Raw genomic sequence first — 12,848 nt, forward strand, 5'->3', positions numbered from 1 at the left:
TGGTAACCATGGATACAACTGACACACATATTACATATTATAACATATGTTGTTTACTGATCTTACCTCTACCAAATTTGCCCTTGGCTAAAGGATGATTTAAAAGAAAGGGATAAAGCATAATATGATCCCCTGCTCTGTCATTAGGCTAAGCAGTGTGTCTAGGGACGTGCCATAAATAAACAAAGAGAGACAAAAGGTTTCAATAATGAGTACGATTCAACTTTCTCATGTGTTCTGAGGCTTTAGTTACCGTAATGGCTTTGAAGCACAAGCATACATACAAAGGGATGATACTTTATACTGTTAAATCAGACATGTGGCTAAACAATCCGCCTTGCATTTCATGTCTGGTTGTGATTATGAAACAGCAATATAATGTGCTTGTTCCATTAGCATGTTTACAAGCAAGTAAGGATCATCTCACTGTACTGTTACAAGCCATAACCTGGGCCAGTATCTGTTATACATGGCCCTGTGAATGCTTCATGTTGTCAGCTGCATTCAAACTGTGCGGCATTGTAGTTCACGCCCAATGTTAAAAAAAAATAATACTAGGTTTGCCTTGTTTGTTAGCAAGGTACATTTCTGATCATTTCCTAAAGAATGTGCTGACATTTACCTTTGAGTGGTTCAGATAACTTGATTCTCTTGAGTCCCTCTGACGTTAGCGCAGCTCGAGCTGAATGTCAACGACTTAAGGATGGTCTGTTGAATATCTTAAATGTGGTCTGAATTATGTATTATATCGGCTTTCTTTCCATTTTTTATTTTTACATTTTAAGCACTCGGCTGATGCTCTCATCATCATAGTGGGGGTTACACATAGTGAGCAATAAAGTGTCCAGTGCCTTGCTCAAAGATACTTCAACAGGGCTTGTGTGGTTCATGATGAGTTTGAACACGATTTCCTCTAACAACAACTCTTCACCACCATCTCTGCTTGGCTAGTGCTTGTGTGCTTGTATCTGTGGTGGCTGTGTGAGACTGGGTATCTGGGTGTGTATGTATTTAGATCAGCAGTAATTGGCAGTGCAGTGGGATGTTGTGCGTCAGCAGTGACTTTAATGGACAGCAGAATGGAGTGACTTGCCTCAGCATGGCCAATAGCCTGCTGAGGGAACCGTCTGGCCCCCAAGGTTACACACTTCACCTTTTCCACTGACCCCAGACATGGGGTAGAAATGAGGGATGGTATGGGCACGCACACACTGTTTGTCTGGATCTGAAATCAGCAAATATGCAAATGGTTTATTAACAGGCTTTTGAACTCGCTGCGACTTCATCATTATTATTCCCCTAGACACGTCTCATTGTCCATTATCTGGGTCGGCTGCCATGAGTCAGTCCTCACACTCCTTTTCTTTTTTAGGATTCTGTTCATAGGTAGCCTGTTGTAACTGTCTGAGAGACATTTTTTGTTGATATTTCATTATGAATATTTTAAGTAAAAGGATAACTTAAATTAAAATTAAATTCGGACTGTTTTGTGTAAATTGTGTTAATAAAGCCAATTCAAGATGTGAGGGGTCACATGACCGGTTTGGTAAAGTTTTTGCGTTATGGGATGTAAGCTAAGCCTGGCTGCAGAGAGACTCATCATGGCTACAGAGAAGGAATGCACAGCCACAAACTTTACTTATTCTAATCTGCACGGTTCGAGAGGCGCACACTGTCATTTTATGTTGATCGTAATTTCATGTTTCGATATTTGTGAGATATTCGGTGTGCACTTGTACTGTATGTTTTGAAGAGTTAAGATTGCCGTACTCACGTGTATAGGCCTTAGTTGTATTTATAGTTTTCACGGTGTCTGCTAAGCAGCAGCGAGAAATAAACCTTAAGAAGACTTCAGTATGAATCGTGGCCTTTATTTCGTTGGACAGGCGGCTATACCTGTAATGAGTATGCCTACAGTATACACACTGAGCTGCTGGGACATATCTAGCCCTGAAGTCTGATCTCTGTGAGATGAAAGAAATGATACGCGTGTGAATGCGTGTTAGGATAGATACAGTTTTTCAGTTAAAATTGGTTATAGGCTACAGTTTTGGAAGGGATCAATTAGGACATGCAGTGCTAATGAAAAGGGTCAAGGGAATTAGCATGAACAGAGAGAACAATTGGTCCTTCCTTGAGTAGGCACCCATCAACTACTGTGTCAGATATGTATTGAACATGCATGCAGGAGCATGTATTTTTCATATATACTGTAGAAAAGAAAGAGAGAGAGAGAATTCCTACGGTATTGAGGTTTCAAGTCTCCGATTTGATCTTGACCCTATAAATGTTCCAGGAATAGCCTTTGCTCAGCTGGAGAAGATTGGATTTCTGGGTAAAGTGGGAGACAAGGTTTATGAAATCCTCGTCTATCGCCAGCAGCACATCACATGATTGAGACGAGTGCAGGATAGGAAAACAGACGTTATGACAGAGAGATCACAAATGCCACATACATGTTGGTCATGTAAAGGACAGAATGTAGGAGATAGAAGGAGATATTTACGGTTTGACTGAACAAAAAATAAATTCGTTGAATATATTGATGTTGCTTTTGGATACAGAAGCTGGGAATGTATATAAGCAATATATTTAAAGCCCCAGGACTGGACACAGTTAAATGAATCATTTTGAAGATGTTATATAATATTCCTCATCCTCAGTTAAAGAAGAGCAGAACAAAACAGCCACAAAATAAAGATAGCAACAGTCAGAGAGACGGCAACAAATAAATAAATATAGAACAATATGACGTTTGAATGTATAATGACATATATGTCTAGTCTTTTAATGTTGTTAAACATTATCACAAGCAGCTTGCAATTTGGTGTATGCACCACAGATAGTAAATAATATGGATGTAGCATCCGGGCTGACCTCAGTTATTCACACGGCATCCAATAATCCTGGTTTGTGCGCTTCGCCATCTTGTGAGATTTTTACTCCGCCTCACTCCTCTTGCCGAAAAGGGGAGTCGACGTCACGTGGGGGGGAGGGAGATAGCTGACGTATACCTCCGAGGCAAAGTGAGGGACAACGGGCGGAGAGCTGTCACTCAAGAGATCGCGCCAATACATTTTAACCTCCAAAAGAATAAAAACTAGCGTGGGCCAAAAAAACTCACCCCCCTCAGTGTTGTCATGGAGATATGACCTAAACATACAGACTAAAATGGTTTTGTGGCCCAGGCTGTAAATAGGTTTAATAAGACTTTGAAAACGGCCTGTCTAACAAGTGAGTCAAAGAAAAACTGCTCGTCTTGGCGCCACCCCCAGTGGCACTTTCTGGTTACTACAGTTGTAGGTCACTTCCTTATTGGATGCCGGTAAAAATCGCTGAGGTCGGGGCTTGGTATGCACAAATGAAAAGAACATCATGTCATATACCAAAGTCATTGTGATCTTGTGAAGAGTTATCTAAGGCAGATTGCAATATGTTTGGACTGAGCCTCATTAAACAAGGCATTTGGAGTTTTTGTTGGTAGAGACATTCATTCTTCTTTTGACAAAAAGTACACTGTGTTTGTTTTGAGTGTTTGTTGGATGGACAACCTATATTTATTTAAAGCAGTGACAAATAATTAAATCTTTAAAAAAAAGGAGCAAATGTTCTATTTTGTATTTTTGTCAATGGATTGTATTGCAACCCTGCTATCCAGCTGAGATGAAGTCCTCGTCTGCTGTAGATTCAGTGTGGCATCAAAGCCACACCGAGTGCAGCCAGGGAATTCATTAGTGTCAGTGGCAATATGGGCAACTGTAGGATACTGTATCCCTTATGAAGCAGGCAGTGGAGTTTAGCTTGTTATTAAATATTATGACCTACTCAGGAGTCCTCAAAACCAGTGGAGACATTCAAAAGATAAATATGAATTAATTCACTACTGGGTTACATGTTTTTGGTTTGCTTGTTTATATCGTGAACTTAGTTTGTATGTATTCATGTGATGTCTCCTGCATGTAGCTACCTGTCTGGCTATATGGCTATCTAATACCTACAGTGGGGCTTGAGTTTAAATATCCATCCACCTACCTGTCTCTCTTCATCAAGCTTCACTGAAACATCACACACACACAGGGTGTCATTTTCTCATTATCTGACGGGGGCTGTGGTGTTATTTTTCTCTCCCTCCTTCTTTAAAAATCCTATTCTTAATGAGGGGAATACATTACTGTGCAAACACTCTCCAGGCCCTCTCTCTCTCTCTTTTTCAATAATAAAAAAACATGCACTCCTGGCAACCGTGGCTTCATTAACTCTTCCCTCTAGAGGCGTGCATGCAAATGAACAGTGTTTGCTTTGCACATCAATGAGCGGCGTCACACTCAATACTGGATACCGATCTATCTCACACACACACACACACACACACACACACACACACACACACACACACACACACACACACACATATATATAGATGTACAGAGTGTAGGTCAAAATTAACGCGTTAACGCAGGATGATTCATTTCTGGAATTAACGGCATTAATTTTTTAACGCATGTGCAGAATGATCCGCCACGTACATCCCACCGGCTCTGTACTACAGTCATCTAACGTTGTGGCTGACCCAGGATCAGTAGCTGCGCGCAGCCAAACTTAGCAGCATGTTAGCCCGTGCCGTGTTTTAAAGTTTTAAACTGCTAACGGTCACGTCTGTGTCGGGGGCATAGATAGTATATAAAATCAACTGCCGCGGCTGGCAGTTGTTGTTGGGAGCAACAGGAGGAGAAACATTGTCCACTCTGTTCAGAGCCCGCTAGGACACAAACGTCTGCAGTTTTCAGAGGTGTGTGTGATCAGACATCAACATAACGTCGGCTTCCTGGTACACATGAACAGTCCCCTAGGACGTGGTCGCGTCTACAAACGCACGCACGCACGCACATACACACACACACACACACCGCAGACTGTAATCAAGTTGTATTTAAGAATACACAACCTATAGGGGAGAACGGGGTAATTTTTCACACGGGTTGGTTGTCACAATCGTTATATCTCGGAACCAGAAGGCGCTGTCTGTGAAATTTTGGTATGTAAATATCCAGAATTGGGATCAGAGGTCACCTACATAGTCTTCCTTGGAGTTAGACTGCTGAATTTGAGGTAGGACGACTGTTTGTGTTTTTCATGTCAAATTGAAAATATTTAGCACCTCAGTATTTTTCTTCTAGGCTTTTACACAATGGGTTTATAACAATACACTTGTTACCCATACAAAGTGTGAAGGGTAAACTATAGTTTAGATTGTGGTTAGCAAGCTAATTAGTTGTCAGATGGTTGTTGGCCTTGATGCTAGCAAGAAATTCAAGTTGGGGTTGGTCGTCACATTTTTTGGGGGGTTGGTTGTCACATGTTATCTCAAGGCTGCAGCCAGAAAAGGAACCCAATAACGAAATAAATTGTCAAGCTGTATCCTCACTGACACCCCAGAGAAGGAAAGAATAGAGCAAGAAAAGGCAGCTAGCATGCAAAAGAAAAAAAGGGCAACAAAATCAAAACAACCCAGTGCATCCCAAACTAGACCAGCTGCCAAGGCTACAGTAAGTTATGTAGGCCTATTTGTCAACTTGACAATGCAATTAAACTTTCAAATTTAGTTCTACTTTCTTGCCTTCTTTTTAAGATTATTCCCATTAAGATAACATTGTGACAAACAACCCCATAGTGTTTGACAACCGACCCCTTGATGGGGTTGGTTGTCACAATGTGTAAGGGTGTCTTTGATGATTAATTTCTTCTTTATTACAATAAGATAGAAACAGTGAGGGGTTCACATTTCAAGCCAACACCTTAAGCTTCAATTTAATGTAGGAATGACTATTGAAAGATGTTTAGGTGATAAGCATTTCTCACTAGAGTAAAAAGTGTGCCTACTTACCCCGTTCTCCCCTACTAGGTTCACCAAAAAAATGGCATTCTATAGCCTATCCTCTATTTGCCCAAAGACATTGTAAAGAGACAGACCAATTGAATTATGGTTTGGTTTACATTTATTTTCAGTATTAAAACCATAATTTATCTTTCCGCTCATACAACAATATACAGAGAAAATTCAAATTTTTCGGGCATATTTGAATGGTAAAATTAATCGTGATTAATTGTGATTAATCCACAGAATCCTGTGATTAATCTGATTACAAATTTAAATCGTTTGACAGCCCTAACAGAGTGACATAAAAGTATTTATACGGATTCACATTAGTATAAAGAAAGTGAAAAACAAGGGAGGAAATAAGGGAAAAAGGAAGAGCATTGGAGAGACAGAGAGAGCAAAGATAGAGTTTGGGCAGCATGTTTTGTGTCTCCATCCATCACAGTGAGTGTTATGTGGCTCTGAGCTGTCTGGGTGCTGTGTCATTACATCCATAATGCCTGTTGCCTCCCACAACACACACTATCAATCACATGCATGCACACATACAAACAAACACACAGACACACACACAGACACACACCTCAAAACTATGTTATGCCCTGGGGACTGCACACGTCATATAAATAAATAAATAAATAAATAAATAAATAAATAAATAAAGAACTGGATAATTAACTAGATGCATGACAGTTCAGATAAGAGCTTTTTCCTTTGAAGTTGCTACTAAAAAATAAAAATTAAAGCTCTCTCACTTATATAACTAGGCTTTCTATTGAATTTAATTGACTAGCTGGCTGCCACAAGATCCACATGCACGCCACCCTTCACAATGTGCCACAGCAACATTAATTAATAGCCCCCTGTCAATGGGCAGTTTAAAATGGTATGGGCCGCCCATCCTAATCAGTAGACAGAATATGAAAGTCATCAATATGAGACAATGGGTAAAACAATAAATCAAGACAAAGCGTGCTTATCAGCCAAGTGGGTCTGTGTGTGAACAATAACTAAACCAAAGAGCTGGTATAAAACCGGCTATTGAAACTGAAATATAAACTACACAACTATCCGAAAAGCCTGAACACAATGCTACTTGTAACTGATTTGGGATTTGACCATTTGTTGGTCATTTTAATTGTTTTTCTGGTTTATAGCATTCCTTGGTACTACTAACACACAGCAGTGGTTTCGTGTTCTGGCTTAATGTTTGGTCATTTGTCCCGCTGAGTGAGTAGGCTGACACTGAGTGCGCCTGTGTGTGTGAATCTTAATGAATGTGTTAATCTGGGACTCTTTGCCAGTCTAAGGGCTTGCTTTACCTGCACAGCTTTGTCCTCTGATCATCATTGCAAAACACACACAAGACATGCACACAGAGTTATGGAGAATCAATATCTGATTACAATGATATAAAATATATAATAAATATATTAAATGACTGACAGTTTGACAAAGACACTGTATGTATGACTCTCTGGTATATGTTTTTTTCTTTTTTTTGACATGTACGTATGTGTTTGTGAACGTTTGGATGTGTGTGTGGACTTTTAGCCACCATTGTGCTGAATGAGCTGAATTGGACGGAGGCATTGATGGACGTTTTCAGGAAGAACAGAGAGGATGACCCAACACTTCTCTGGCAGATGTTTGGTAGTGCTACAGGCCTGGCTCGCTACTACCCAGGTAAAAAAAGAATACAAAGCACCGGTAGATTATTTATCCCCCTAAATTGCTTGTGTTGCTGTCTATATCACACTAATGCTGTGTGCCTTTCCTTCCTTATCCAATCAGCGGTTACATTCATCAGCCAATTATTATTTTGTTGACCTAAGATACGGCATGTGGCTTTTATTCTTACCTCCAAACAGCCAGGGAGTATATTCATGTGTTTGCCGTGCTCAAACCCCCCATTGGGCAAATAGGCTCAATAAATAATCTCCACTGCTAAACTTGCAGTGATTGTATATGTGCTGCCCTGAATAGGGCTATGCTATTTGAACTACATTTGTCTAGTGCTGCTCTCTGCCGTGAGTGTTTTCTCTGCCAAGCTATTTCTATTCATGAGATTCCCTGTCATCATAGACTCTCTAAAGCTTTATGGGAAAAGTGTATGTCTAATATTCATGAAATTTCATTAGCCCAAAGTTTTTCCTCTTTGTTCCTTTTTTTTACCTCTTAGCATGCAGGGTAGGCAGTCACACACTCCCATTCTGGCAAGGTTTCATGGTGGCCCTCACTGATAGCAAACAGATAAAAAAGCAGCTGATTATGGCCAAAGCAAGTGAATCCAGGTCTCCGTGTTTTGCATCTCAGATGGATTCTGTATCTTACCTGCCTGCTTTTTACCTCTACGCTAATTAGAGGTATAGCTTTAAAAAGGCTGTACAGACACTGTAATACGTATTATATCCAATAATCCAAGTGTTATTATGGTACAAATGTTTTTTGTTTGTATCCTCCCAAAATATGTACTTTCTTATGTAGAGAACATGACTAACAGCGACAAGACTGTGTACACTGAATATTGCCAGATATTTGTAGAGCAACACCTCTCTCTGACAGTCTGAGGTGTAAGGAAAAAAATCCAAAATGTGAATTAATGTTTTATCCCATTTCATTATGGAAGGATTATAATCAATACATATCTAATCTCCTCTTTAAGCCTCTCCATGGATGGATGCTAGAAAGACACCCAGTAAAATCGACCTGTATGACGTCCGCAGGAGGCCATGGTAAGAATATCCTTGAAGAACAATGGTAGATGAAACATAACATCTATTCTATTAACAAATTCAGAAATCAGAAATTTCTTAGGTGTGTGTATGAGACCTTGTTGAAGTACCTTTTAATTGTATGATTCCAGAAAATAATAATTGTAAAATAAGTTTTAAAGCTCTGAAGGGATTTTAGGAAGTGTACTTTGAATTACGTGTGTGTTGTCTGATGTCTGTATATGACACACAAATATGACTCTGTGAGTGTATAATTAACATTGTGTTTAAAGTAAATTATTATGTAAATCCTTAGTATTCAACACATTGTTAATTGCTGTTCACTGCTGTGCTGAGTCTTTCATTCTTTCTGGTCCATCTGTAGGTACATTCAAGGAGCTGCCTCGCCCAAAGATATGCTAATCCTTGTTGATGCGTGAGTTACTTTATAACCTCATGATCCATAACCTCCCCACATCAGTAATGATTTCCCCTGATTATAACGCATGCCTTCCTAGATTTTCCAAATAATGCAAAGCATTTCCAGAGGCAGAAGCCTTTCTGATTACATCAAGTCAATTCTCACAGGACAATAACTGATATCACAGATTTTAGTGAGAAGCTGTAAGGTATTTTTTTTTCTATTGTTGCTGTTGTTACAGAAGCGGGAGTGTGTCTGGCTTGACTCTCAAACTTATCCGGACCTCCGTCTGTGAAATGCTGGAAACTCTGTCTGATGACGACTACGTCAATGTAGTTTATGTGAGTATTATTAAATCTTTCCACTTGCTGAACTCTGGGTGGTCTGTTTGTGCGAGGCGGTGGGGTGGAGGAGTGTGTGTGTGTGTGTGTGTGTGTGTGTGTGTGTGTGTGTGTGTGTGTGTGTGTGTGTGTGTGTGTGTGTTTGTGTGAGGCGGTGGGTTGGAGGAGTGTGTGTGTGTGTGTGTGTGTGTGTGTGTGTGTGTGTGTGTGTGTGTGTGTTTGTGTGAGGCGGTGGGTTGGAGGAGTGTGTGTGTGGGGGGGGGGGAGTGTGTGTAAGAATTATGTATTTACAATTCCATTTATACACTTTTATTATAGCGCTTGAATTCAGATACACACATGAAGACATTGTGCACATGCCCAGTCATACACAACTTGTGCCCAAACACACACACACACACACACACACACACACTGTAGCTCCCTCCAGTTAACGGACACGGACACAAGGCTTTCTTGTTTAGGGAATTTATTAGCTCTTTCGATGTCATCAGACATGCCAAACATGCCGTGAGAACTAAATAAAAGCATAGAAATCACGTTACAGAAATAATAATATTCTCACAGAGAATAGCACATGAATAAATAAACAAAACAAAGTTAGATTGACTATTAATTAACTCTCAAAACTATATAATTTACGTTGACAATTACACATTAAAATAACTATACCTCATTGGCCGGGATAACTCCGGGGAGTGATTCAGGTATCACGGAGGCAACTTCTCTCCTGTGTGTCTCTCGTCGAACTAAGTGAAGTAAAGACGCTACCAATAAAATCAAAGAGCGGCAGTTGGCTTGGCATGCGCTGCATGCATGGACGGCTGCATGCTCTGATGCTGGCGATACATCAATCAACAAATGAACCCCAGCTATACTAACAGGTCAGCTTGTAAACATATTTCAAAATAAAAGAAATGCAGATAAATATATAATATAATTACATGTGGTTTGTTTTATGAAACTTAAAATATTCTAATAAACTAAAATTACGCAACTGTTTCTGCTGGCAGCTACACACACACACACACACACACACACACACACACACACACACACACACACAGACACAGACAGAGAGATGGATGACATGTAATGAAATATGGATTTCTCTCAGGTCTGGCCACCCTGAAACAGACCTTTAATGAAATACCCACTGCTCTATTTGGTGTACAGGATTAAAACTCTGCACTGCATGCCCCCACCCCACCTCCTCACAGTGTGTGTGTGTGTGTGTGTGTGTGTGTGTGTGTGTGTGTGTGTGTGTGTGTGTGTGTGTGTGTGTGTGTGTGTGTGTGTGTGTGTGTGTGTGTGTACGTTCCCACTGCCCCTATAGAAAGTAAAGTTCCACATATGACCAGAGTGAACCCCATGAAACACTCATTCATCATCCTCTTGATATCACCATCCATCAGTCTTTCCTTTCATCATTGGGTCATGCCATTTATCCCAGCATTTCACCATGTACCTCAAGTCATCTCTTTGTGTCAATCCATGATCTCTATGTACAATGTGTACCTTTCCTCTTCCATATACATTAACACACCTTTCCTCATTTAACTACCCCATGGTTACTTTTCTCACCCACAAACCAATTATGTTGCTTTGTACCGGCACCTTTTCCTTCTCTAAGCATCTATTCCAGGCCTTCCAAGCTTGTGATTTCACACGGAAAACGAGCTAGATCAGGTGACACATAGGTGGGTGCCTGTGGAGGTGTTTACTGAGATGATTCTTCGTGGAGATTGGAGCTATATCTGTGTTTTCCCTACACATATTCAGACACTGTTCCTTCTCTCCAGGGACCCCTTTGTCTTCGACACAATGCATGGTGTTTCACAGGAGGCTTGTTATTCCTCCAAGATGTGCAATTATCGGTATCTGTTGGCCTTGGTGTGTACGCGCATCTAAGAAAGTGAGATGGGACAAAGATTAGTTAAAAAAGTTGATTTATTTTCCGAGTGTCTTCTCAAACGACGGTGCTGTGGGTATATTTCATTAGTGGTTAGAGCAAGATGCAAGGCAGCCATGGAAGTGTTTAGGAGCTAAAATTGTTTTATTAGAATTGTGTTGTTATTTGATTTAAATTTAACTTTTGAGAGGCTGACCCATGTCTAATGCCCGCTGGGTCCTAGGTCCTTCGCTTGGCTATATCATATGATCCCCCTGTGATGAATAAAGTGCCGCTTTATAAGGCCCCTAAGCACCGTGTGTGGCAACCAGTTGCAGTGCTTGATCTATTCACCAGGGGGAGCAGTGATTATGAAGCTTAATAAGGTTAACTGCTGTGACTATTTTGCTGCCAGTTTGTTATCATCGCTGGACATTTTAATGGACCCACTGAGTCTGGAATCAGTTGTTCTTATGATGTGTATGAGGGAAAGGGCTTCCCACCACCATGAGTCTATTTTTTTAATGAAGAGCTTGTTATTATCATATCATCAGGTCATGCAAATATTATGCTGAAGCTATATGCAACACACTGATACAGATTGTTGTATGTATGCATCGGCTAGCATCAAATATGGCAAGCAAGCGCAACGGTTGATAGAGATACACTGATTGTGCCTCATTATTTTATTCTGTGTTATGGAATAGAGCCAAAAGGTTCATCATCAAAACAGAACTGTGTGAAATATAAAAGTATTCCACGCTGGATATGGAGGATATAAAGTTAGAAATAACAGTGTGTGTGTGTGTGTATGTGTGTGTGTGTGTGTGTGTGTGTGTATGTGTGTGTGTGTGTGTGTGTGTGTGTGTGTGTGTGTGTGTGTGTGTGTGTGTGTGTGTGTGTGTGTGTGTGTGTGTTTGTGTGTGAGAGAGACAGACAGAGAGAGAGAGAGAGAGAGAGAGAGAAGGTGTACACATAACATTATCTAGTGTTTACAAGGCAGAGAAGCTTCCGCGCCAATAAAACAATACAGGACAAAAAGACACAAGTGTTGGCAAAACTATGGCAATAACAAGCGGTCAGATCAAGAAGTTGATCCACAGAGGCCTGTAAAGTGTGATAGGTGTATACTACACACAGTTTGGCCCATGATCGTAACGTTCAATTTTCCTTTCTTACCCAAATACGTATTGTTTAACCTGGTGTTTGATTGATGAACTGAATGATCACATGTTGCCTTTTAGTGTTTTTTTTTAAACATGTTGCCATGTGTTTAGAACTCAGCAATGTCACACGGTGAACTCAATGTTATTATTGCCAATTGGAAGGATTTTGTGAACTACAAAAACTTTACAATAATAAGTTAGAATAAACCAGAATCATTCCTTAATTGCCTTCCAAAACTCTCTCTGTCACCCCCTATCTATGTACTGTATATAGGTTTATGTCAATGATTCACTTACTAATAAGCACGCACACACACACACACACACACACACATAAAGCGCCCTGTGTGATTCCCCGAGGGTGTTGTAACCTGACGTTAAATCATTAATCTCTGATATTACCCATGAATCCCTCCTCATTAACAGTAGCCTAGGGA

The 12,848-nt window shown here is 40.3% G+C and overlaps 1 protein-coding gene across 1 annotated transcript in view; it reads left to right on the forward strand.

The window, feature by feature from the left end:
* LOC307251295 (voltage-dependent calcium channel subunit alpha-2/delta-1) overlaps positions 1–12,848 on the forward strand; it is a 66,145-nt gene that overhangs the window by 25,057 nt on the left and 28,240 nt on the right. The window contains exons 7-10 of the mRNA XM_080028622.1: positions 7,433–7,564; positions 8,544–8,613; positions 8,978–9,028; positions 9,255–9,354. Of these exons, the coding sequence (XP_079884748.1) occupies positions 7,433–7,564; positions 8,544–8,613; positions 8,978–9,028; positions 9,255–9,354 (353 nt within the window). The remainder of the gene's footprint in view (positions 1–7,432; positions 7,565–8,543; positions 8,614–8,977; positions 9,029–9,254; positions 9,355–12,848) is intronic.

This window comes from Ammodytes marinus (assembly GCF_949987685.1).
Source record: "Ammodytes marinus genome assembly, chromosome: 5".
NCBI classification, from domain to species: Eukaryota; Metazoa; Chordata; class Actinopteri; order Uranoscopiformes; family Ammodytidae; genus Ammodytes; species Ammodytes marinus.